This window comes from Trichechus manatus, unplaced genomic scaffold, assembly GCF_000243295.1.
Source record: "Trichechus manatus latirostris isolate Lorelei unplaced genomic scaffold, TriManLat1.0 scaffold00011, whole genome shotgun sequence".
Lineage (NCBI taxonomy): Eukaryota > Metazoa > Chordata > Mammalia > Sirenia > Trichechidae > Trichechus > Trichechus manatus.
Window position 1 is genome coordinate 32166702 of NW_004443947.1, and position 24965 is coordinate 32191666.

The 24965-nt window shown below is 47.0% G+C and overlaps 1 protein-coding gene across 1 annotated transcript in view; it reads left to right on the top strand.

The window, feature by feature from the left end:
• FAT2 (FAT atypical cadherin 2) overlaps window positions 1-20107 on the top strand; it is a 66208-nt gene extending 46101 nt beyond the window's left edge. The window contains exons 17-23 of the mRNA XM_004371291.1: window positions 1041-1238; window positions 8876-9686; window positions 12073-12218; window positions 13351-13792; window positions 16249-16402; window positions 18028-18491; window positions 19575-20107. Of these exons, the coding sequence (XP_004371348.1) occupies window positions 1041-1238; window positions 8876-9686; window positions 12073-12218; window positions 13351-13792; window positions 16249-16402; window positions 18028-18491; window positions 19575-20107 (2748 nt within the window). The remainder of the gene's footprint in view (window positions 1-1040; window positions 1239-8875; window positions 9687-12072; window positions 12219-13350; window positions 13793-16248; window positions 16403-18027; window positions 18492-19574) is intronic.
• Window positions 20108-24965: the final 4858 nt, after the last annotated feature.

Below are 24965 nucleotides of genomic sequence, written 5' to 3' on the forward strand. Positions count from 1 at the left end.
AATCCATAACACATGCTCACCCATAAACCAAACACTGGCACAGGGAATCAGATTATTAAAGCTGATTTAGACCAATCATAGTCCATCTCTTCTTAGGAGGGCCACATCTTCTCGGAGGATATTGCCACTTCACACCTGCACAAAATCAGGGTTTGTAAGGATGGAAGGGAGGATGGCTGCTGGATAGGCAACCATCCATTTCTGACCATAAGATTCTGTTTATAGATAAAATGTTGATGCTAGAAAGACAGTTTAACAACCATTGTGTTAGCGAATACAGAATTCCCTTGTTAGAGAACGAAGACTGAAATGATACCCAGGGGATCTAGTTTTCGTAGTTGAATCCCTAATCATGTCTGAATTTCTCACTGAATGTGTGTGGCATTGGTCCTCTTTGCAGGAAATCATTTATAGGTGTTCAATTTACCCTGCAAGTTATAAAATTCCCACATGAATCCCAAAACCAAACACCAAACTAGTTGCCATTGAGTCGATTCCTACTTGTGGTGACCCCATATGTGCAGAGTAGAACTGCACTCCATGGGGTTTTCAAGGCTGTGACCTGTCAGAAGCAGATCACCAGGCCTTTCTTTTGAGGCGCCTCAGGGTGGGTTCGAACCACCAACCTTTCAGTTAGTAGTCAAGCACTTAACTGATTGTGCCACCCAGGGTCTCCTTAATTGGATCTCAGACACTAATTTCTATACATGACTCATCAGCTGTGTGAGCTTGGGCAAGTCACCACTCTGTGTAATAAAGAGTAGAACCTTCTGGTCTCTAAGGACCCTTCAAGCCCCAGTGGACTGTATTTCTAAGACCCAGCACTGCCCTGAGGGAGCTGAGCTCCTCGTGAAGACTGACAAAAGTTACCAACTAACTCAAAGGCGAGGCAGAAAGGTGAGCGTGAACTTGAGGTCCAAGCATAGCCTGGGAGCAGTCAGAGTGCCCAGCATTCTCCCAGCCGAGGGGATCCAGGGAGACGTGAGAAGACGGACCGGGACTCATTTTGCTCTTTCGTTTCCTGTCATTTTCTGTCTCAGGAAAACTCCCCAGTCGGCAGCAAAGTCCTGCAGCTGATCCTGAGTGACCCGGACTCCCCAGAGAATGGCCCCCCCTACTCATTCCGAATCACCAAGGGGAACATCGGCTTTGCCTTCCACGTGACCCCAGATGGGTGGCTGGTAACCACTGCGGGCCTGAGCAGGAGGGTACAGGAATGGTATGAGCTTCAGATCGAGGTGAGAGCTGTGCTGGGCCACTGGTAGTGGCCTTGGGGACAGTAAATGTGCTGGTAAAAGCACTACCAGTGCTTCTATGATTAGGAAAAAAGTGTACAGAGCACTCGTTTTGTGCCAGGACTGGGCTACGTGCTTCCTGTGCATCATTGCATCAAATCCTCCCAGCATTCTTTAAGGCTGGTATCACCCCCACTTTACAGAAAAGAAAACTGAGACACAGAGAGCGTAAGTGACTGGCTTAAAGTAGTACTGCTAATAAGCGGCAGAGGTAGTTTCTTCAAACCCAAGTGCTCTGATCCCAGAGTCCCAGTGCTTAATCCCCGCACTGCGCCCAGGCAGAACGCCCACACTCTGGCTCTACCTCCTTGAGTTTGGCCAAGGCAGCTCTCTGAACCTCCTGTGCTAACAAGACCTCCCTCACGGAATTCTGTAGGACCCAGATGAGAGCGTGTTTATGCATGCGTGTGGGGTCATGGTTGTGATAGTATGAGAATTCCCCAAGGAACAGCGGCCAAGATGGTGGTCAGACATCTCTCCATTGCTTTACTCTTCCCCAATCTCTGTTCTAAGTCTCCAGTCCAGCAGACCCTACTATACTGCTAACCCTTCTGGGCTGGGGATGATGTATTGGTCCACTGATAGTTATTCATTCATTCATTTATTCACTCAGCGTTTCAAGAAATATTTATTGAACACTCACCATATTCCAGGTCTTATGCTAGCTGCTAAGAATATAGCAGAGGACAAGAATGGTCCCCGTTCTCCTGGGTTTCTCATTCTAAGGATGGTGATAAACAACAAACAGATGAAGAAAGAAATATCTTTATAACTTATGATAAAGAAATAAAATGATGAAAGACTCATATACACACGGGACGCAAGTATTCAGAAGGGAGCTGCCTCTGTGAAAAGGTGACATTTGAGCTGAGCTCTGAGGGGCCAGTCATGTGAAAGGTGGGCAGGAGAGTGTACCAGGCAGAAAGGACAAGCTGAGCCACGTTCTGAGTTGGGAAAAGCTTGAAGTGACCTAAGACGAGGCTCAGGTGGTAAGAGCACAGTGAGCATTGTGGGAGTGATGCTGAGGAGGTGGGCTGGGCCGGTCACAGAGACCTCACAGCGAGGGTGACCATCTTATTTGAAGTCCAAACTGTGACACTCTTGAGAGTGTGAGAGGCACTAAAAATAACTAATTGATCCACAACAGGTGAAAATTGTGACTATCCTGGGTAAACCTAATTATAAAACCTGCTGCTGTTGAGTTGATTCCAACTCATGGCAACCCCACGTGGTACAGACTAGAATTGCTTCATAGGGTTTTCTTGGCTGTAATCTTTATAGAAGCAGATCACCAGGCCTTTCTTCTGTGGCACTGCCGGGTGGGTTTGAACTGCCAACCTTTCCACTAGTAGTTGAGCACAAACCGTTTGTACCACCCAGGGACCTAACCTAATTATAGGCCGTGGTAAAACGTTTGGATTCTAATCTAAGTGTAATGAGAAGTTGTTGAAGGTTCTCAAGAAGGGAAGTGACCACTCTTGTGTGTCAGGAGCTCATTTTTGAAGTTTTGTAAAGAATTGAAGGGGCGAGAGTGGTTGAGGGAGGCCCATGAGAAGGCATCCCAGCTTGAGACAGTAGGACTGGGACCTTGGAGGTGATGGTGAAGATTCAAGAAGTGGACAGATGTGGGATGTAATTTGGATGCACATAGACAGGAGTTAGTGATGGACTGGATAAGGGCAAGGGAGGGGAAGGAAGGACCTCCAGATTCCCAGCTCCAGTAAAGAGTAGGTGGTAGTGCCATTTATGAGACTGGGAAGACTGTAGACGTAGGAGTGAGGACAGGCTTATGAGGTGAAATAAGGGCTTTGTTTTGCAACCTTTGTCTCAGGTTTCCCAAGACATCTAAGTCCAATGGGTACTTGGGAACAGGAGTCTGTAGCTCAAAGGGCAAGTGTAGTTACTTTATTTCCTTATCATAATTTGCAAAGATGTAAAGATGATGTATCAATCCACTCAACCAATCAGTCAATCTTTCAACAAATATTTATCGAGCTCCTGCCATATTCTGGGTCCTATGCTAGCTGCTAGGAATATAGTAGAGGACAAGAAACCCATGCTTTGAGAACCATAGAGATGGTTGCATGGATGCATTTGTCTCAGGAGAGATGAGAGAGAGCAGCTTCCTGGCCTCTGTATTCTCAGTTCAGGCACAGGGCCTGCCCCACAAGGGCGCTCAGAAACTACATCACCAGTGCCTCTTGTGTTTGTCCTGTATTTCCACTTCTACTCATTGTGGGGCACTATAGACCAGCAAAACACAAACAAAAAAACCCACAGGCTGTGTCTGGACACTGATCCCTGGGTGGTTCAAACAGTTAAGTGCTTGGCTGATAAGTGAAGGTTTGAGTCTGCCCAGAGGCACCTGGGAGAAAGATCTGATGATCTACTTTTGAAAAATCAGCCATTCAAAATCCCCATGGAACATAGTTCTACTCTGACATATACGGAGTCACCACGAGTCAGAATTCTCTTGCTGGAGACTGATTTTTTTTTTTTAAATCGTACTTTAGATGAAGGTTTACAGAACTAGTTTCTTATTAAACGCTTAGTACACATATTGTTTTATGACATTGGTTAACAACCCCACGACATGCCAACACTCTCCCCTCTCGACCTTAAAACCAAAACCAAACCCATTGCCATCGAGTCGATTCCGACTCATAGTGACCTTATAGGGCAGAGTAGAACTGCCCCATAGGGTTTCCAAGGAGCACCTGGTGGATTTGAACTGCCGACCTTTTGGTTAGCAGCTGAACTCTTAACCACTATGTCAGCAGGGTTTCCCTTGACCTTGGGTTCCCTATTATCAGCTTTCCTGTCCCCTCCTGCCTTCTAGTCCTTGTCTCTGGGCTGGTGTGCCCCGTTAGTCCCGTTTTGTTTTATGGGCCTATCTAATCTTTGGCTGAAGAGTGAACCTCCGGAGTGACTTCATTACTGAGCTAAAAAGGTGTCCAGGGGCCATACTCTCGGGGTTTCTCCAGTCTCTGTCAGGCCAGTAAGTCTGGTCTTTTTTTGTGAGTTAGAATTTTGTTCTACATTTTTCTCCAGCTCTGTCCAGGACCCTCTATTGTGATCTCTGTCAGAGCAGTCAGTTGTCGTAGCCGGGCACCATCTAGTTGTACTGGACTCACTCTGGTGGAGGCCATGGTAGATGTGTCCATTAGTCTTTGGACTAACCTTCCCCTTGTATTTTTAGTTTTCTTCATTCTCCCTTGCTCCCGAAGGGGTGAGACCAGTGGAGTATTTTGTCTTAGATGGCTGCTCACAGTCTTTTAAGACCCCAGATGCCACTCACCAAAGTAGAATGTAGAACATTTTCTTTATAAACTATGTTATGCCAATTAAGCTAGATGTTCCGAGACCATGGTCCCCACAGCCCTCAGCCAGCAGTTTGGTCCCTCAGGGAGTTTGGATGTGTTTATGGAGCTTCCATGACCTTGCCTTGTACAAGTTGTGCTGGCTTCCCCAGTATTGTGTGCTGTCTTACCCTTCACCAAAGTTATCACTTACCTATTGTCTATTTAGTCTTTCCATCCCTACACCTCTCCTCCCTCGTAACCATCAAAGATTGTTTGTGTGTAAACCTTTTCATGAGTTTTTACAGTAGTGGTCTCATACAATATTTGTCCTTTTGTGATTGACTTATTTCATTCAGCATAATGCCCTCCAGTTCCACCCATGTTATGAGATTCTTCACAGATTCATCATTGTTCTTTATCGTTGCGTAATACTCCATTGTGTGTATATACCATAGTTTATCTATTCATCTAGGTTGTTTCCATCTTTTTGCTATTGTGAACAATGCTGCAATGAACATGGGTGTGCATATGTTTATTCGTGTGACAACTCTTATTTCTCTAGGATATATTCCTAGGAGTGGGAATGCTGGATCGTATGGTATTTCTGTATCCAGCTTTCTAAGGAAGCGCCATATTATTTTCCAAAATGGTTGTATCATTTTGCATTCCTACCAGCAGTGCATAAGAGTTCTGATCTCCCTGCAGCCTCTCCAACATTTGTTATTTCCTGTTTTTTGATTCATGCCAGTAATGCCAGGGTGAGATGGTATCTCATTGAGGTTTTGATTTGCATTTCTCTAATGGCTGATCACGAGCATTTCCTCATGTGTCTGTTGGCCACTTGAATGTCTTCTTTGGTGAAGTGTCTGTTCATTTCCTTTGCCCATGTTTTAATTGGATTATTTGTCTTTTTGCTGTAGAGGTGTTGGATTTTCTTGTAGATTTTAGAGATCAGACCTTTGTCTGATTTGTAATAACCAACATTTTTTTCCCAGTCTGTAGATTCTCTTTTTACTCTTTTGGTGAAGTCTTTTAATGAGCATAAGTGTTTAATTTTTAGAAGATCCGAGTTATCTACGTTATCTTCTGGAGTTTGTGTGTTGTTGGTTATCGTTTATACCCTGTTAATGCTGTGTATTAGGGCCTCTAGTTTTGATCCAATATTTTCTTCTTCTATGAACTTTATAGTTTTTGGCTTTATATTTAGGTCTTTGATCCATTTTGAATTAGTTTTTGTGTATGGTGTGAGGTATGGGTCCTGTTTCATTTTTTTGCAGATGGACATCCAGTTTTTCCAGCACCATTTGTTAAAAGGACTGTCTTTTCCACATTTGATGGACTTTGAGCCCTTGTTAAAGATCAGGTGACCATAGGTGGATGATTTATATCTGCATCTGGGTTCTCAATTCTGTTCCATTGGTCAATGTATCTGTCGTTGTACCAGTACTAGGCTGTTTTGACTACCGTAGCTGTATAGTAGGTTCTGAGGTCAGGTAGTGCAAGCCCTCCTACTTTATTCTTCTTCTTCAATAGTGCTTTACTTATCCAGGGATTCTTCCCTTTCCATATAAAGTTAATGATTAGTTTCTTCATCTCTTTAAAGAATGTTGTTGGTATTTGGATCAGGATTGCATTGTATTTGTAAATTGCTTTGGGCAGAATTGTCATTTTCACAGTGTTGACTCTACCTATCCATGAGCATGGTATGTTTTTCCATTTATGTAGATCTCTTTTGGTTTCTTGCAGTAGTGTTTTGTAGTTTTCTTTGTATAGGTCTTTTACATCCTTGGTGACTTCCCTATCTGAGTCGATATCTGGTTGTTCTGTCCTGTGTTCTAGTCTTGCGTTGTTATCTGATGTTATTGATTTTCTAACCGGAGGACTCCCTTTAGTATTTCTCGTAATTTTGGTTTGGTTTTTGTAAATTCCCTAAACTTCTGTTTATCTGGAAATGTCCTAATTTCACCATCATATTTGAGGGCCAGTTTTGTTGCATATATAATTCTTGCTGGCAATTTTTTTCCTTCAAGGCTTTATATGTGTCATCCCATTGCCTTCTTCTCTGCATGGTTTCTGCTGAGTAGTCTTTGGCGAGAGACTTTGGCCAGTGGGGAGCAGCGGAGGTCTAGTGGGGGTAGAAAGTTGGAGGGTGGGAAAGTGTATATTGCTGGTTACTGGTTGTTCTGTCTCTTGCTGGGGGCCCCCTGAAGCTGGTTTCCCACACTCCCTGTCTGCCAATCTCTGACAGGAGTCCAAGATGGTGAATCTGTGCTGCAGTAGCTGATAGGGGACCTCCACACGTATCTCTTCTCGCTCTCCGTTCTCTGTCAGTTTCTTATTCCTTTTGGTGCTTGGTTGAGTTCTTTATCTCTTCATTAGATGCTTAGGGTTCCAGGATTGAATATAAAATGTTTGTCTCTGTTTTACTTAGTTTTTTGGGTCTTTGCTATGGAGGGATGGTGTGATGCTTCTGTCTGTAGCACCATGTTGGCTTCGCCTTTTTTTTTTTTTTTAATGGACATAGATAGAAGTTCAAATTCTGCTCTGCTCTTGTTGTATGACCTTGGGCCAGTTACTTGACTTTTTGTGCCTCCGTTATATCTTAGTAAAATGGGGCACTTAATGCTACTTATCTCATAAGAAAGATTAAATATGATAATGCATTCAAAGTTTTTAAAAATGACCAGCACACAATTTGTACTTAGTTAATGTTAGCTATTTGTTATAATCAGTAGTAATATTAATTATTGTTGATGTTATTAATATGTTATCTGTGTTATGCACAATTCCCCATAGTTGGTGTCATTTCACAATGTACTTGCCTACTCAAAACACTGGAATAATGTGAACACATTATTATGGGTACAATATATGGGTTTCTCTCCAAAGGAAGAACTTGGAGACCCTTTTTGACATCTGAGAATGTAGTAATGTCACTGAGGAGTGAAAGGAGAGCTTTGTCCTTCCTGAGCCTGGGCAGGAAGTTGCAAGGACGCTTGGTCCCAGATAACAGGAATAGAAATATGAAAGAGAAATGCCTTTTTAAAAATTTACATTCTTTTCCCTGCTTAGCTGAGGTTATGTCACTCCCTTGCTTAAAATCTTCAGTGGCTTTCCATTGCCCTGACATAAAATCCAACCTTGTGCACCTCAGCTCATCAGTGACTGTCTCCTCTCCTCCTTACCTCTCCAGCTCATCTCTCGCCCTCTGCCCTCGCTCACTGACTCCGGCAATGGTGGCCTCCTCTTTGTTCTTTTTTGAACACACCACATCCTTTCCCATCCCAGGGCACTTGCACTTGCTGTTCCCTCTGTCTGTTACCTCTTCTCACTTCTTATCCTTCAGGACTCAGATCAAACATCACCTCCTCAGAGACACCTTCCCTACCACCTGATCTAAATCAGGTCTCTTCAGTCTTCAATTCTCTCTCTCACATCACCCTGCTTATTTCCTTCAGGGCACCTCATCAAAGTCTGATGTTCTCTTGTTTATTTGGTAACTTATTTATTGCCTTTTTTCTTCAGAGCATGGCCATATCCCCACTACCTAGCAGAGGGCTGGCCCACAGAAGGCACTCAAGAAATATTTGCTGACTGACCCCTTAATCACATTATAGTAAAGGGGAGTCCCAAAGAGAATCTTCTCAGGCTAAGCAGGAGCCATGTCAGGATGTGCACTGGAATTTCTAAGAGACATCTGATGACGCAGGGAAAGAGATAGCGTCAGGATGACGGAACTTCAAGAGGAAGGAGATCAAAGTCTATGGGCTGGAGAGATTTAGGAAGAGGCTCAGAGAGAGGTCAAATGAGGAAATTGAGTTGTTTTACCGTGTGATGTGGGATGTAACCCTCACCTCCATTCTCTACAAAAACTTCAGAGAGTATACGTTATATACCAGTGCTTTGGGGGTTAGTTTTTTTTTTTTTTAAAGCAACAGTGTACTGAGCCTGCCATCAAGTTGGGTGTGGGGGCAGAGGTATGGCCCCTCAAGGAGGCCCAGGAGTTTCTGAGTGGTGCAAATGGTTAAGCGCTCAACTACTAGCCAAAAGGTTGGCAGTTGGAACCCACGAGAGGTGCCTCAGAAGACAGGCCTGGCAATCTGCTTCCAAAATTTGAAAATTCTATGGAGTACAGTTCTACTGTGTACACATGGGGTCACCATGAGTCGGAATTGACTCAATGGCAACTAACAACAACAACAGCGAGGCCCAGCCTCAGTGGGACCAGAGAGAGCACTGACTGCTTGTGAGTAATGGCAGCACTGGTTTTGTTCACAGGTGTCAGACAGCGGTGTCCCTCCCCTCTCCTCTTTGACATCTGTCAGCGTCCATGTCACAGAACAGAGCCACTACCCACCCTCTGCCCTCCCTCTGGAGATCTTCATCACCATTGGAGAGGAGGAGTTCCAGGGTGGCATGGTGGGGAAAATCCATGCCACCGACCGAGACCCCCAGGACACGCTGACCTACAGCCTGGCAGGAGAGGAGACCCTGGGCAGGCACTTCTCAGTGGGTGCCCCTGATGGCAAGATTATCGCCGCCCAGGCACTGCCTCGTGGTCGCTACTCGTTCAACATCACCGTCAGTGATGGAACATTCACTGCCACTGCTGGGGTCCATGTCCATGTGTGGCATGTGGGCAGGGAGGCTCTGCAGCAGGCCATGTGGATGGGCTTCCACCAGCTCACCCCAGAGGAGATGGTTAGTGACCACTGGCGGAACCTGCAGAGGTTCCTCAGCAACAAGCTGGGCATCAAACGAGCCAACATCCACTTGGCCAGCCTTCAGCCTGCAGAGGGCATGGCTGGTGTAGATGTGCTCCTGGTCTTTGAGGAACATTCTGGAACCTTCTACAAGCTCCAGGAGCTGGCATCCATCATCACTCGCTCGGCCAAGGAGATGGAGCACTCAGTGGGAATTCAAATGAGGTCAACCATGCCCGTGCTGCCCTGCCAGGGGCCAAGCTGCCAGGGGCAAATCTGCCAAGAGACAGTGTACCTGGACCCCAAGGTTGGACCCACATACAGCACAGCCAGGCTCAGCATCCTGACCCCGCGACATCGCCTGAAGAAGAACTGCTCCTGCAATGGTGAGGAATGGGCCTTCCCTGGTAACAACCAGCACTGCTGGGCTCAGCCTGCCTGACTCTTGCGGTGGAGATCCCTGGGTGGGCCTGTAGGGTAGTTAGAGGGAAGTTTTAACAAGGCTAAGGCCACAGACCCCCATGAGACAGGCAGTGGCCTCAAAAAATCTGGTCATGGAATAACACTCTATTCCTGGCCTTTTTTTTGTATTTTGAAAATAAGAATGCAAGAGGCAATTTAGCATTGTGGCTAAGAGTATAGACTGTGGCATCAGACTGCCTGGGTTCTAATCCAAGCTCTCCCACTTACTAGCCATGTGACCTTAGAAAAATTACTTAAACTCTCTATGCCTTTGAGATTTGTGGGGATTAAATGAGTATTATATGTCAAGTGCTTGCTTAGAACAGTGCTTGACACATAGCAAGTGTTCAATAAATGCGAGCTACTACTATTACTGAGGCTGCCTAGTGGCACAAATGGCTAAGAACTAGGCTACTGACCAAAAGGTTGGAGGTTCAAGTCCACTCAGAGGTGCCTCGGAAGAAAGGTCTGGTGATCTGCTTCCAAAAAGTCACAGCCGTTGGAAATCCTATGGAGCCTAGTTCCACTCTGTACACATGGGGTCATCATGAGTTGGAATTGACTCAACAGCAACGGGTTTGGTTTTGCTTTTGGTATTACTATTATTACTATAGCATGATGGTTATAAACTTAAGATTTAGATGCAGACAAACCCTAAATCCATCATTTTCTAGATGTGTAAACTTGGGTGGGTTATTAAGATTCTCTGAGCTTCAGCTTCTCATCTATAAAATAGGGAAAATAATAACATCTGCCTCCTAGAGTTGTTTGGGGGAGTAAAGTACGTAATGGATATAAAAGCCTTCAACCCATGGCTAAGGAGCCCTCGTGGTGCAATTGTTAAGTGCTTGGCTGCTAACTGAAAGGTTGGTGGTTCAAACCCACCGAGCGGCTCCGTGGAAGAAAGACCTGGTGATCTGCTCCCATGAAGATTATAGCCTAGAAAACTCTATGGAAAAGTTCTAGTCTGTCACATGGGGTTGCTATGAGTCAAAATTGACTCCACTGCACCCAACAACAAAAACAACCGATGGCTCGTCCACAATAGGCGCCCAATCATTGGTGGCTGTCATTCCCATGGTAGCAGTTGTTGCTATAGAGACCATGCTACATGCCAGGCTCTGTGTCTATGTTGTCTACACTAATCCTCACCCACCACCCTATGCAGTAGGGCTCATTAGCTCATCCAGAGCTCAAATTGAGTGTCTTAGTTATCTAGTGCTGTTATGACAGAAATACCACAGGTGGGTGGCTTTAACAAACAGATATTTTCTCACAGTTAGGAGGCTAGAAGTCCAAATTAAGGGCGCTGGCTCTAGGGGAAGGCTTTCTCTCCTTGTCAGCTCTGGAGGAAGGTCCTTGTTTCTTTTGGGCTTCTTCTCCTGGGTGATCTTCATGTGGCTTGGCATCTCTCTGCTCCCATCTCTGCTTGCTCACTTGTTTAATCTCTTTTGTATCTTAAAGATTGACTTAAGAGGCACCCTACACTAATACTGTCTCATTAACATAACAAAGAAAACCCGTTCCCAAATGGGATTATAACCACAGGTATAGGGATTAGGATTTACAATACATATTTATTTGGGGCACAATTCAATCCATAATACTGAAGTACAGGAATTGTATTAGGTTGCCTGAAATGATACAGTCTTTAATGAAGGGTTGGTTACATCCCCAAGGTACCCCACTCTAAAGCCTGAGCTCTTCCCCAAGCTCTTCAGGAGCTCAGTTTCTGACAAGACTCACCCTGTGCCCCAGGCATTAAGGCTGATGCACTGGACGAGCTCAAGAGCACTGGCAAAAGAAAAAGACATGGCCTTCAACTCACCATTGCCCCCTGCCTGGCCAGCCCTTTATGGGTCCATCCAGTGAAATCCAGTTGCCTTAAATCACACAAATATGCAAAATCTTCTGCAATACTACCTCTATCTTCCCCAAATGGTGTCGTAAGTAACTTTAGAAACTATGTAGGATAAAAACTTGGATTTCCACGCTTGCTGTTCCAAATTTGGATTTGGTTGGTTACATTCCTGGCTAGATTCTTGCTTTCTTAAGGGTTTGCGCTCCCAGTACCTGACCCAGGGTAGGACCAAACGCAGGGGTCCTAGAGGCCAAAGGAAGGTATACAGGGTGGTGGCCTCAGTCTAGCTATGTGACCCTGGACAAGTAACTCCCCAGCCTAGTTTCTTCATCTATGAAATGTGAGCAGTACCTTCCTTGCAGCCCAAGGATTGAATGAGACAAAGTTGGTTTTGAGTGCTCTGTGGGGACCAATTTACTTGGAGGTGACAACTCTCGTTGCTTTCGCAGGTACCGCTGTGAGGTTCAGTGGTCAGAGCTATGTGCGTTACCATCTCCCAGAGACCCAGAACTGGCACATCAGTTTCCGTCTGAAAACGTTCCAGCCACAGGCCATTGTGCTGTTCGCCAATGGGACAGTGTCCGTCTTCCTAAGGGTAAGGCTCTGCTGGCCTGAGAGATTTCACGTGGCCTGCCAGCTGGAGGCAAGGTGGGGATGGGGGTCTTAGTTTCCTAGTCCTGCTGAAATACCACAGTTGGGGGGCTTTAAAGAACAGAAATTTATCTTCTCATGGTTCAAGGCACTAGCTATAGGGGAAGGTGCTTTCTTTGTTCGTTCTGGGGGAAGATCCTTGTCTATTCCAGCAATCCTTGGTTCCTTATTGATCGTCACATGGCATCTATCTTCCTGTTTGTGTTTGTTTCTGTCTAATTTGCTCTTTTTATTAACTCAGAAGTGATTAGGTTTAGGACACACCCTGTACCAATAATGGAATCATTAGCATAACAAAGAAAACCCTGTTCCCAAATGGAATCCACAGGTATAGAGGTTAGGATTCCAACACATATTTTGGGGAGACACAATTCAATCCATTGGCGGGGGGTAAGGAGTTTGAGGACAGTCAAATAGGCCAGTTTCTGGCAAACAAATCCGTGCATGGTTCTTAGGGATGTTAAGTGTGATTACTGGGCCAGGACACAGGATTTTCCTGCCCTGGATCACCACAGCCATGCCACCTGAATGTGTACATTCAAGTGGACAATTAGAGGCCTGGCTGCTCTGTGGCATAAGAGATCCTCTGAAGACAGAAACAGAGATGGGTGAGGCCACCTCCCACTGGGCTTTTACCACTCTAGCTGAGTAACAGACCAGTGTTTTCCAAAGTGGAAGTGTGGGTGGCTACCATGGGGGTGCTAGAGGTGGTAGATCCTCCATTAAGTAACATGGAAGAAATTAATTTCCTTTCAGTGGTCTCTTAGTCCTTCAAATGTATAGTATAGAGAGTCTCCATTTTCTTACCTGTTTTTAAGACCTCTGTCACACATGCCAATCTGGCAAAGAGAAAGCAGACTCTGGTAGCTAGTTAGAATTTAATTCATTCAACAAATATTTATTGAGCACCTACTATGATGATGACAGACACTGTTCTAGGTGCTTGGGTCTCATCGGTGAATAACCCCAAAATCCTTCTTAGAGTTTTCATTGTATAGGGTGGAGACTGACACTAGACATAAATGTAATAAATCAGAAAATTATAGAGTTTGTTCAAATGTGGGTTTTCTTTGCAGTTGGTTGATGGAGTGCTCCAGCTGGAATACCGATGCCCAGGTGGTTTCCATGGAAACCTTTGTTCCTGGCGCCCTGTGAATGACCAAGAGTGGCACTCCATCCAGCTGGAGAAGACATCCACCTCCACTCGCCTGTGGGTTGATGGTGCAGTCAACAACTCCCTTGTGCTCCCAGAAAACTGCCAGGGCCTAGGGCCTAAAAGAGACCTTTTGCTGGGCAACCTTGTCCCCTTGCAGTCTTCCCAAAATGTCTCCCAGGGCTTTGAAGGCTGTCTGGATGCTGTCATGGTCAACGGAGAGGCACTGGAGCTGCTAGTCCATGGCAAGAAGGTGGCCCGCTTGCTGGAGAAGCAGGCCCTTACCCAGTGTTGCCCCCTCAGTGATGACTGCAGCCAGAACCCATGCCTCAATGGTGGGAAGTGTTCCCAGACCCATGGAGCAGGTAAGGGCTAAGGGACAGGGTAGGGCAGGCTGACCCCAAAGTTTTGCCCAGAGGCTCCTCAGATGACTCTGATGAGTTGAACCAGCAATCATATAGCATTATAGAGTTTACAAAGCATAATTCTTTCACCACGCCCCATGAGGGAAGGAGGTTGGAGAGCCATAGAGTTCCATTTTGCCCCTGAGGAAACTGCTGGGCTGTGTCAGGGATGCCCAGAGAGGGAAAGGAATTTGCCCAAGGTCACATGGCTTTTAAGTGCGAGAGGCTTGTTCTGAGTGGAGATTGCAATGGAGAACTCCTGCCTCCTGATTCCAAATTTTCCTCTCTTTCTTACCATCTTGTAGGTAATGGGTTGGGATCTGTTAAGTCCACACTAGTGGGAACCAGGAGTCGTTCTTCTCCTTCATTAGAACTATCTTTCTACTTTGTTTTGGATGAGGGTAGAGCATAAATGGCGGCCTCAGATGTAGAGAGTTGAGTTAATCCCACACCTCAGTGTCATCACTGCTACAGGGAAAACCTTTCACTTACTCCGCTTTAACCTATCCCCATTCTATTCCCCACCCCCAACCCCACAGGCAAACACTTAAAGCTTTTAAAGTGAGCTCTTGTAGAATGGATATTACTCTTTATCACTTGCTCGAATTTTTAATTTATGTTAACCTGGTGGCAATAATGTTAAGATCTGGGCTGCTAACTGAAAGGCTGGTGGTTCGAACCCACCTAGCAGCACTTTGGAGAATGACCTGGTGATCTGCTCTTGTAAAGATTTACAGCCTTGAAAACCCTATGGGGGCAGTTCTACTGTATTACATGGGGTCACTATGAGTCAAGGTCCACTCAACAGGATCTAACAATAGCAACAGTGATTGGCATATAATATCTTATACTTTCACTCAACAACATATTTTTAAGATGCATTCACACTGCCATGAATGCACCTTACTCATTGCTTTTAATCACTGCTCAATGCTTCATGCTGTGCCTGCACCCACATTTTCCCTCTCCATTCTCCCAGCGAAGGATGGACACCCTGGGCTTCAAACTCCCACCTCCATCACCAATGCTGCAGTGAACATCTTCATACATGTCCCCTTATGAGCCTGAATGAGGATTTCCTTCTCTTTCTCACACACACACACACACACACACACACACACACACACACACACACACACCAGGCAGGGATGGAATTCCCATACCCACATATGCAAATAGTTAATTAACTAAGTAGGGCCAGACTGCTCTCCATCATGGCTGCACCAGTCTACACCCCCGCCAGCAGTGCATGGATTCCCATGTACCCACATCCCCGTCAACACTTAGCGTTATCCCGTTTTCTAGTTTGTGCCAGACTGATCACATTGTCATCTCTACCTCCAAAATACCCATGGAGTCCATCACTTCTCTCTATCCCTTGGGCCATCACTCTGATCCAAGCCCCCATCGTCACCCACCTTTTCTCCTGCACTGCTCACCTCCCTGTTCTCCAGCTTCCTTCCCTCCATTCCTTCTTCCACCAGGGAACCAGAGTGATCTTTATAAAAATGCAGATCTGAGCATCTCACTCTCCTGCTTAGAACCTCTCAGTGGCTCCCTGTCACTTTTCGGATACAGTCTAAAGTCCTGCTTTGGCCCTCCTCTCCAGTCTTGTAGCTCCCCGCTCTCTCCTTTGCTCACTAGGGTCACCCCACTGGCCTCTCTTTAGTTCCTTGAGCATGCTGTACCCTCTCCTCCCAGCCTTTGCACACAGTTCTCCTCTGCCTGAAGCACCTTCCTCTTTGCTCCTCCTTCTTTTTGCCTGGTTAATTTTTACTTATCCTTCAGGTCTCAAACATCACCTCCTCCAGGAAGCCTTCCTTGGTCTCTAGACCAGGCTAGGTCACCATACTTCCCTTTCATAACACTAACTTTTATTATAATTACTAATATACTGATACTACATATAACTGTCTAGGTTTGAATTCAAGCTTTGCCATTTGCTAGCTGTGGGACTTTGAGCAAATGTCATAAGTTCTCTGTGCCTCATTTCCTCATTTGCCATCTCCTTGTACCTGTCCCCTGATGAGCATAATAATAGTAACCAATCTCAGGGTTGTCATGAGGCTTAAATGAGCTAATACATGAAGATGCTCAGAACAGTGACTAGCATATTGTAAGTACTCAATAAGTGTTGTCCCTTATTATTCTTCTTCTTTGAATGTCTGTTTTTGCTACTGGTCTATAAGTTGCTTGAGGGCAGGGACCAAGTCTTCTTGTGCAGTAGGGCAGTAATACCCAACATGATATCAAGCACAGAGGAAGCACTCAATAAATAAATGGTTGTTGAAATGACTGTGTGAACATGAATCTGCACATGTGCCGAGGCCACCCCTTGGTCCAGGAGGGCCTCTCACTCGGGGGCTACCTAACTGCTCGGCCACTGTGCTCTCTCACTTCCCTTCTCTCTCTCCCAGGCTATGTCTGCAAGTGTCCTCCACAGTTCTCTGGGAAGCACTGTGAAGAAGGAAGGGAAAACTGCACGTCTATACCCTGCCTGGGAGGTGGTACCTGCATCTCCTCCCCGAAAGGAGCTTCCTGTAACTGCCCTTACCCTTACACGGGAGACAGGTGAGCAATTGGCTCCTCACCCAGTTTGGCACCACTAAGGAGTGACCTGTGCACTCTGACCTTTGACTCCAGTGGAGGCCAGAGGATGAGTACTTCAGTGACATGGTCCACATCTTTGCCATGTGTTAAGACGTCTCATCTGAGCCTTTCTCATCAACCACCTGCAAGGGGCTTGTTAAAAGATAGATCCCCAAGCCCTGCTCTGAATCACTGAATCAGACTCGCCTGGTTGAGGCCCAGGAATCTGTACTAACCAGCTCCTCAGGAGCTCCTGATCTTGGCTGAAAACTGAAAATTGCAGTTTTTGTTTTCTTGCTCTGTGCTGTGGCTTCCCCAAAAGTGGCCGGGGTACAATGATTCCACTTGGCACAGAAACTGCTATGAATCTCGAGCCCCCACTGCATGCTAACAGTGCCTAGTGCTATGTTGGGCTGTGGGACTTACAGGGGAAGGAAAGTCATTTCAAGAATCCTAGAGGTCAAGAGGCTTTGGAAATCACCTGGCTCTGCAGCTGTCGTATTTGGGAGCTTTTACAAAAATTACAAGGGAAACTTATGGAAAAAAAAAAAAAAAAGATTCTTGGTCCCTACCTAGACCAACTAAATGGGAATCTCCAAGGAATGGGGCTTGGGAATCTATTTTTAACAAGCTCCCATGGGATTTCCTTGCCGTCAACCCTGGCATCTGCATAAGAGAGCCAATGATCTAGTCCATCTCACCATTTTAAACATGGGGAAACTGAGGCCAAGAGAGGTTAAGGGCCTGCCCAACATTATCTTGCGTGTTTGTGGCCCAAGTCTTTTCTTTCAGCAACTGGCATTTCCTGCCCCACTCCTGCCTTGTTTTGCAGTAGGAAATAGCATCCATTCCTTAGATGTCTTTGGAGGATGCTTGATGCCTGGAAGTGCTGTTGTCTGGACACGATAATATTTGATTCCCAAACACAAACTAGTGGTGGTGAAATTTCTGGCACTGGAGGATATTTTGGACTGAGTAGGGTAGTGGGAGCTTTTGCCAGAATCTTTCAAAAGTGGGTAAAGCTGGTCATAGAGGAAGTCTCCTAGGATCCTTACACCATGGTCTGCCAAGCAGAAAATGACCTGAGAAGTTGCATGGTTCAAGTATTTTCTCTGAGAAAGTTACCCAGTGTGAGGAAGCTGATCAGTACAGGCCATGTTGGGTTCCTGTGATCTCCTGGTGAAGAATAGTAGGTACCACTGGTACCAAGTGCCATTCCTGGATGACTGGACCCTGACATCATTGTAGAGGATGGCTGGGTATGTCAGATACCTCTCCTTCGGTAGTATGATGGGAAGTCTGACCTCATTGGTGGAGAGTATGCCCAATGCCTAGATCTCATTGGTGGGAAATAATGGGTGTGCCCAGAGTCCAGATCTTACTGGTCAAGAGTATGGGTGCAGTTGAGGCTCAAGCCTCACTGGTGGAGGATGGAGAGTGTGTCTGATTGTTGATGTGTCACTGATGTGTTTGATAATTATCTTTTCTCTTGGAAAGCGGAAGATAGTAGGCTGGAGGGTGGGGGTCTCTATTTCGCAGATCCTTGCAAGAGGGGACATGAATGGGCAGTACAATGACTCAGTCCTCTGACTTCTCTGTGTCTGCAGGTGTGAAATGGAGGCAAGAGGTTGCTTGGAAGGACACTGCCTGGTCACTCCTGAGATTGAAAGAGGGGACTGGTGGCAGCAGGTGATACTGATCACCACAGGGGTAGTATCATCCATCTTTTTCATTGGGATCATTGTTGTGCTCCTCCTCTACTGCCGCCATCGCAAGTCTCACAAGCCCATAGCCATGGAGGACCCAGACCTCCTGGCCAGGAGTGTTGGTGTTGACACCCAAGCCATGCCTGCCATTGAGCTCAACCCCCTGAGCACCAGCTCCTGCAATGACTTGAATCAAGAAGAGCCCAGCAAGGCTTCAGTCCCGAATGAACTTGTCACCTTTGGACCCAGCTCTAAACAACGGCCAATGGTCTGCAGTGTGCCTCCCAGACTCCCACCTGCTGCGGTTCCTTCTAACTCTGACAATGAGCCCATCATCAAGAGGACCTGGTCAGGAGAGGACATGGGTCAGTATAGCCAGAGGTCCTTCGCCCCTGATTGATAGAAGGGGGTGGGAAGACCTATACACTTCATTATCTGAGGCACAATTATTTTCGCCCACCATCCAGTCCAGTCCCTTGGGATGGGATATGAAGGGGTGTGTTCAAGGCCACAGTGCACTAATGACTGGGTTAGATGCCAGGTCTCTTGACTCAGCATATGGGGTCCATTCAGCTGCATCATGATCCATTCCTCTAAATTCTAGGTCACTCCATAGGATTGGTGTCTATGGAAGAAACCTATAGACGCTGGGTATGGATGGGTAGAAAATCTGGAGTGAAAACATTTATGCTTTTCTGGGAAGGCAAAAAAAAGGCATGATCCAAGCTTCTTGTTGCCCTGTCTGGAAGTGTAGCAGCCTTGGACCCAACCTGACTAGCCTAGAGGAGGCAACTTCCCTCTCTCTTGTCTTTGGCTCAGAAAGAAGTGAATTTGTAAAGCACTTTATGTTTTCTGGCTTATTCACCAGTAGTTATAATGGATATTTTCACTCTCCTTTTTGGAGGGATAGGGTAACTGGAACCCATAAAAATTAAGTGACTTGTTCCAACTTACCCAACTATTCAGTAGCAGAGACAGAGCTAGGACCAAGGCCTCCTGGTCTCCTGACTTCCAAGCTACATCGCATTGCATCACCCTCTGTATAGACTCCATCATACCTCTTAGTACCAACTGTGTGTCTGATTCTTCCATTAAGGAGCTGAAACTCACCAGTAAGACTTGGGACAGTGCTGCCATCCCTCGCAGCGGGAGTGTGCTGCATGGAGCCATCCATATTCTTCCCTTGTTCACTGGTCTTTCGATCAGTGTCACAGATTAGCAAGATGGGATGGCTTTGAGTTAGACCTCTGGCCTTGAAATCTCCCCCATTGGGTTCTAGACACCAAGCTAAGCCACCAGAAGCAATACACATGGACTGGCTGCCCATGTGCTCACCCACTCCTTTAGCCATCTCACTACCTTGCTGAGGTACATATAGTAGCCGTAGGGCAGCTGGAACCTTCGCCAGAGAAACTCAGAGTTTATCCTATCTTGCTGTTTCCTTTCAGTGTACCCCGGTGGAGCTGCAGTCTGGTCCCCTACTTACTCCAGGAAGGAACGCTGGGAGTACCCCCACACTGAAGTGACCCAGGGCCCTCTGCCGCCCTCACCTCACCGCCATCCAACCCCAGCCATGATGCCAGAACCCATTGGTCTCTATGGGGGCTTCCCCTTCCCACTGGGACTGGAAAGCAAGCGGGCCCCCCTCCCACCCCGTTACAGCAACCAGAACCTGGAAGATCTTATGCCCCCACGGCCCCCTAGCCCCCGGGAGCACCTGCTCGACCCCTGTCTCAACGAGTACACAGCCATCAGCTACTACCACTCCCAGTGTCTGCAGGGAGGGGGAGGGCCCTGCCTGGCAGAGGGGGGCTACAAGGGAGTGAGCATGCGGCTCAGCCGTGCTGGGCCCTCTTACGCTGACTGTGAGGTGGGGGGTGGGACTTCCACAGGCCGGAGCCAGCCCCATGCACCCCCCCACTATGAGGGCTCTGACATGGTGGAGAGTGACTACGGGAGCTGTGAGGAGGTCATGTTTTAGCTCCCTAGTTCTCAAAGGTAGGCAGATGGGAAGCCAAGGCCTTGGCCCCTTCCTCCTGCCTCACCAGGAGTGAGTTGAGCATGGCTGGGAAAGTGGGAGGGAAGCCCCCATACTCAGTTCAGGCTGCCATCCTTGAAATGTGCTCTTCCGGTCCCCAGCTAGTCCCGAGGGTGGAGGGAAGCTGAGGGTAGAGCTCCAAAAACAGCACGAGGGCCCCCAGGAGGGGAGGATGCACAGAGTATTTACCCTAGGAAAGCTAGGAACACTGAGTCCTGGGATGGGTGAGATGGTGAGTCTCATTCATGTGTCATCTCTCAGTACCCAGGGAGGCAGAGCCCGAACTGGGCCAGCTCTGCAGAGATGCGTCCTCACACCTGCCCGAGCTCCGTTCTGAGGCAGAGGCAGGTTCGTGCTTGACAGGCAATCATCACACCCGTTACTGGGGTGTGATCCAGGGCCATCCGTCCCTGGAGGGCCACAGGGTGTCCTCCTAGGGTCTGAGAGGTGAGCAGCAGGCGAGCATGTACCAAAAGTCACCTGTGCACCTGTGTGTTTTTCGAGTGCCTGCTCCTTGTCAGGCAGCGTGCGACGCATTGAGATACAATGGAGAACAAGAGCAATAAGGTTCCTGTGAAGTGTCACTCAGGCCACCGCCCCGGAGGTCCCAGTCCTGCAGCCCAGATTCCAAGGAACCTTTTTGGCCTCTGTATGTAAGTCACATGACTTTCTAACCTGGGGTCTGCCAGGGCCCTGGGCAGCCCCAAACCTTCTTCATTCAAGAATTCAGACCTCATGGAACTCTGGATTCTTCATCCCGAGTTTCCCAGGCACTTTTGGCCAAAGGCAAGAAGGAACTAATTCTTCATTTTAAAATTCAAAGGCACTTTTCAACCTTGCTGTCTGGATGAGTTTCCCCAAAGGGGCTTTTCTTCACTAGACACAAGGAACTCTGAATTCCCACTCAGGGCAGGGGTGAGGCAAAGAGCTGCATGCCAGTGTGTCCAGGCTGACCACCCTGCCCTCCCCGACCTCTCCATCTCAGACGCCTACCAATCTTAAGTGTTACCTGCAGTGACTCAACCCTGTGCATGGAGGGTCAATGTGGGCACGGGTCTACACATGTGGGCACCATGTATAGTAAGTGTGTACACATGTATAGAGTGTAGCCAGGAGTGGTGGGAACCAGAGGTCCCTGTGCTTCTCACCCCACCACTCCCTCCCCCGCCATCCCTCCCTCCGGTCCACTGCCTTTTCATGTGTGTTGTTTCTGGAGACAAAGCCAGAAGGAAGAGCAATGAGGACTCTCACCCACAGGGTCGCTACTTACAGAGATCACAGGCTGTGTGGGTGAGAGTCTTATTTTTGTGGACAGTTAGCGGCTGTGTGCGTGACTGTGAGCGTGAGTGATAGTATGCATGGTTTCGTTGGTCGTTCGTTTTTTTTTTTTAACAATAAAATATTATTTTTACTGTTTTCTGTGTCACTTAGCCTGTTTTGGGTTGGATCAGGGGGAGGACATGAGGTCTATAGGCCCTTCCAAGTTAGGACTCAGGAATCCAGGAACTGGAAGGGACTCTAAATTTAGATCATCAAGCACAGTGATGCCCAAACCTCATAGTGCATCAGCAGTACTTGGAAAAACTGCTAAAATGCAGATTCCTGAGCCCCACCCTCGTGGTGTAGTGGTTAAGCACTCAGCCGCTAACCAAAGGTCAGCAGTTCGAACCCACCAGGGGCTCTGTGGGAGAAAGATGTAGTGGTCTGCTTCCTTAAAGATTACAGCCTTGGAAACCCTATGGGGCAGTTCTACTCTGTCCTATAGGGTCACTGTGAGTCGGACTTGATGGTAATGGGTTACCCCAGACACACGTAATCAGAATCTCTGGGGGCTGGGCTCAGGAGGAGTCCCTGGGTGGTGGAAATCGTTAAAACACTTGGCTGCTAACTTAAAGGTTGGAGGTTTGAGTTCACCCAGAGGCACCTCGGAAGAAAGGCCTGGTGATCTACTTCCAAAAAAAAAAAAACAGTCATTGAAAACCCTCCGGAGCACAGTTCTATTTTGACACACATGGGGTCCCCATGAGTCAGAATCAACTCGGTAGCAATTGGTTGGTTGGTTAGTTGGTGCCCGGGAAACTACATTAAAAAAAACAAAAAACAAACCCAGATTCTGACACAACTGTCTGCCTTGGTTTTAACCCATCAGTTTAAAGATGGGAAAACTGAGGCTCTGGGTGGGAAGGGATGAGTCCACTAACAAGCAAGTTAGTGAAAGGACAAGACACCAGGACCCCTGACTCCTAGTCAGTGCTCTGCACCCCACCACCCTACTGGGGAGAAAGCACTCAAGTAACACAGGTCTTGGAGAGTCAGCTGCACTGGCGCCCAGAATCAGCTGTGCTGCTGCTCCATGCTCACCCAAGGCCCAGCTGAAGGTGAAATTCACCAGGCAACCCTCCTGCTTTTGGTCCAGGAGCCAACCATGGTCTGGGCACCTGCAGTGCCAGGCCTTGCAGGGATACAAACTCGAACAACCAACCCTTGCCACCGAGATCCCAATCCAGCTGGACACAGAAAGTACATCCTCGAAGAGATCATGGCAGCCTTGTTTTTGGGGTCTGTGTGGCCTCGAGCATGTATGACTTAGCCTCTCATTTTTCAGTAAAATGAAGAAATAAACAATAGCACCTCATAATATTGTTGTAAAGAATAAATGTAAACATCTTAGAGCACAGTAAACAATAAATGATGACCCTTATGATAGGAAATGATACCTGGTAGTATAGAATTCCTGGGTGGCGTAAATAGTCAAACACTTGACTACTAGCCAAAAGGTTGATGGTTTGAATCCACCAGCGGCACCTCGGAAGACAGGCCTGGTAATCTGCTTCGGAAAGGTCACAACCTTGGAAACCCTATGGAGCAGTTCTACTCTGCTTGGAATCAACTTGATGGCAACGGACAACAACAACAACCGTATAGAGATAGGATTAATGTATCGGAACTGTGCAGGAATTCACAAACGCCCTAGTCCAGTGTTGCCCAAAATTGTCATTTTGCTTACCATGTCAATGACTTTTGCCCTGAGCGAATATCACCGGTATTTACTTAATATTTTTCTTTAAGTGATTTGGGTTTTTAAAAAATATTTTTATTCACCTTAAACAATATCCAAGAAATAAAGGATTTGAGAGTTACAAGGGAAACGCTCAATGGGATGGAGTGACACAATCACCACAACAATGGACTCAGACATACCAGTGATCATGAAGAAGGCGCAGGAGCAGCAACATTTTGTGCTGTTATACATAAGGTCACCGTAAGTCAGAGCCGACTCTGACTTATTAACAACATTATTAACAGCAATTAACAACATTTCATCTAACACAAATGAAAATTCGTTTAAGTATTCAGATAAAAATGACTGCCCAGGGAAGGGCCCCTAAATCAACTTTGAGAAACACTGGTCTAGCCCATCCCCTAATTCCCAATATTCCTTACTCTAAAGCCTTCAGAGAAGAAGCGGTTTGTCCAAGGTCACACAGCTAGAATGTCACAGAGGTAAGACCCAAACGCAGGGTTGACATCCAGCCTGGCGATCCCCCCACAGGACCACACAGTCTCACATTCTCCTGGATGGGGGAGACTCTCGCCCCAGTCCACCTCTCCCCAGACCAGTTCCCTCCTTCCCTTTGTCCTCCTGACTTGCAGCCTCAGGATGGACCACCAGTCCATTTCAGCAGCTTCTATCGGAGAAGGAAAGCAGCTGGAATTCACCAGGACAGATGGCAAAAGAATTGTCAACCTGCTTCCTTCAGATGGCAGTGGACCGAGGGAGGTCTTGTACAACTTGTCATCACGTGGGTGTTGTTTTAAGGCCTTATGTTATTGTTGTTGTTAGTTGCTGTCATGTTGATTCCAACCCCTAGTGACCCTAGAGGACAGAGTAGGTTTCCTAGGTTGTAATCATTACGGGAGCATGGCCAGATCTTTCTCCTGCGGAGCTGCTGGGTGGGTTTGAACCACCCACCTTTTGGTTTACAGCCAAGAGCTTAAATATTGAGCCCCCAGGGCCCCTCTGTAGCCTTATAGGAAGGATAAACATATCCTTCAGAAATCAGGGCAGGCCCCTAGAGGAAGACACAGGAGGTCTTGGAGAGAGGACTGAAGTCATGGCTAGAACCTCGAAAAGTGAGTATATAAAAGGGCAGAGCCAAAGGCCATGAGGGGAATACTGCTCTCTTTTGGGATTAGGATTGTGGAGGTTACAGAAGAGAGAGCAAAGCAAAAGTGCAGTATGTAAAGTTTTGAGATATGGCGTGAATAGCCCAGGGCTGCAGAGCTGGTTCAGTACAGAAAAGTCAACCCATCCTTGTACCACATGATGAATGGACAACATGCCAGCCTTTGAGGGCTCGGGGCCCAGGTGCTGAACAATAGCCCAACTGCAGTGACTAAGGACAGACGCTGGAAGTCCTCGAGGCTTCTGCCAGCTCCATCTGAAAATTTGTATTAAAAGAGAAAGGCTGTGTTGTTGTTGTTAGGTGTCACTGAGCTGGTTCAGACTCACAGCGACCCCATGTACAAGAGAACAGAACAACGTCTGGTCCTGCGCCATCCTCACAATCACTGCTGTTTGAGCCCATTGTTGTAGCCACTGTGTCAGTCTATCTCACTGAGGGTCCTCTTTTTTGCTGACCCTCTACTTTACCAAGCATGATGTCCTTCTCCAGGGACTGGTCCCTCCTGATACCATGTCCAAAGTAAGTGAGATGAAGTCTCACTATCCTCACTTCTAAGGAACATTCTGGCTGTACTTCTTCCAAACAGGTTTGTTTAGTCCTCTGGCAGTCCATGG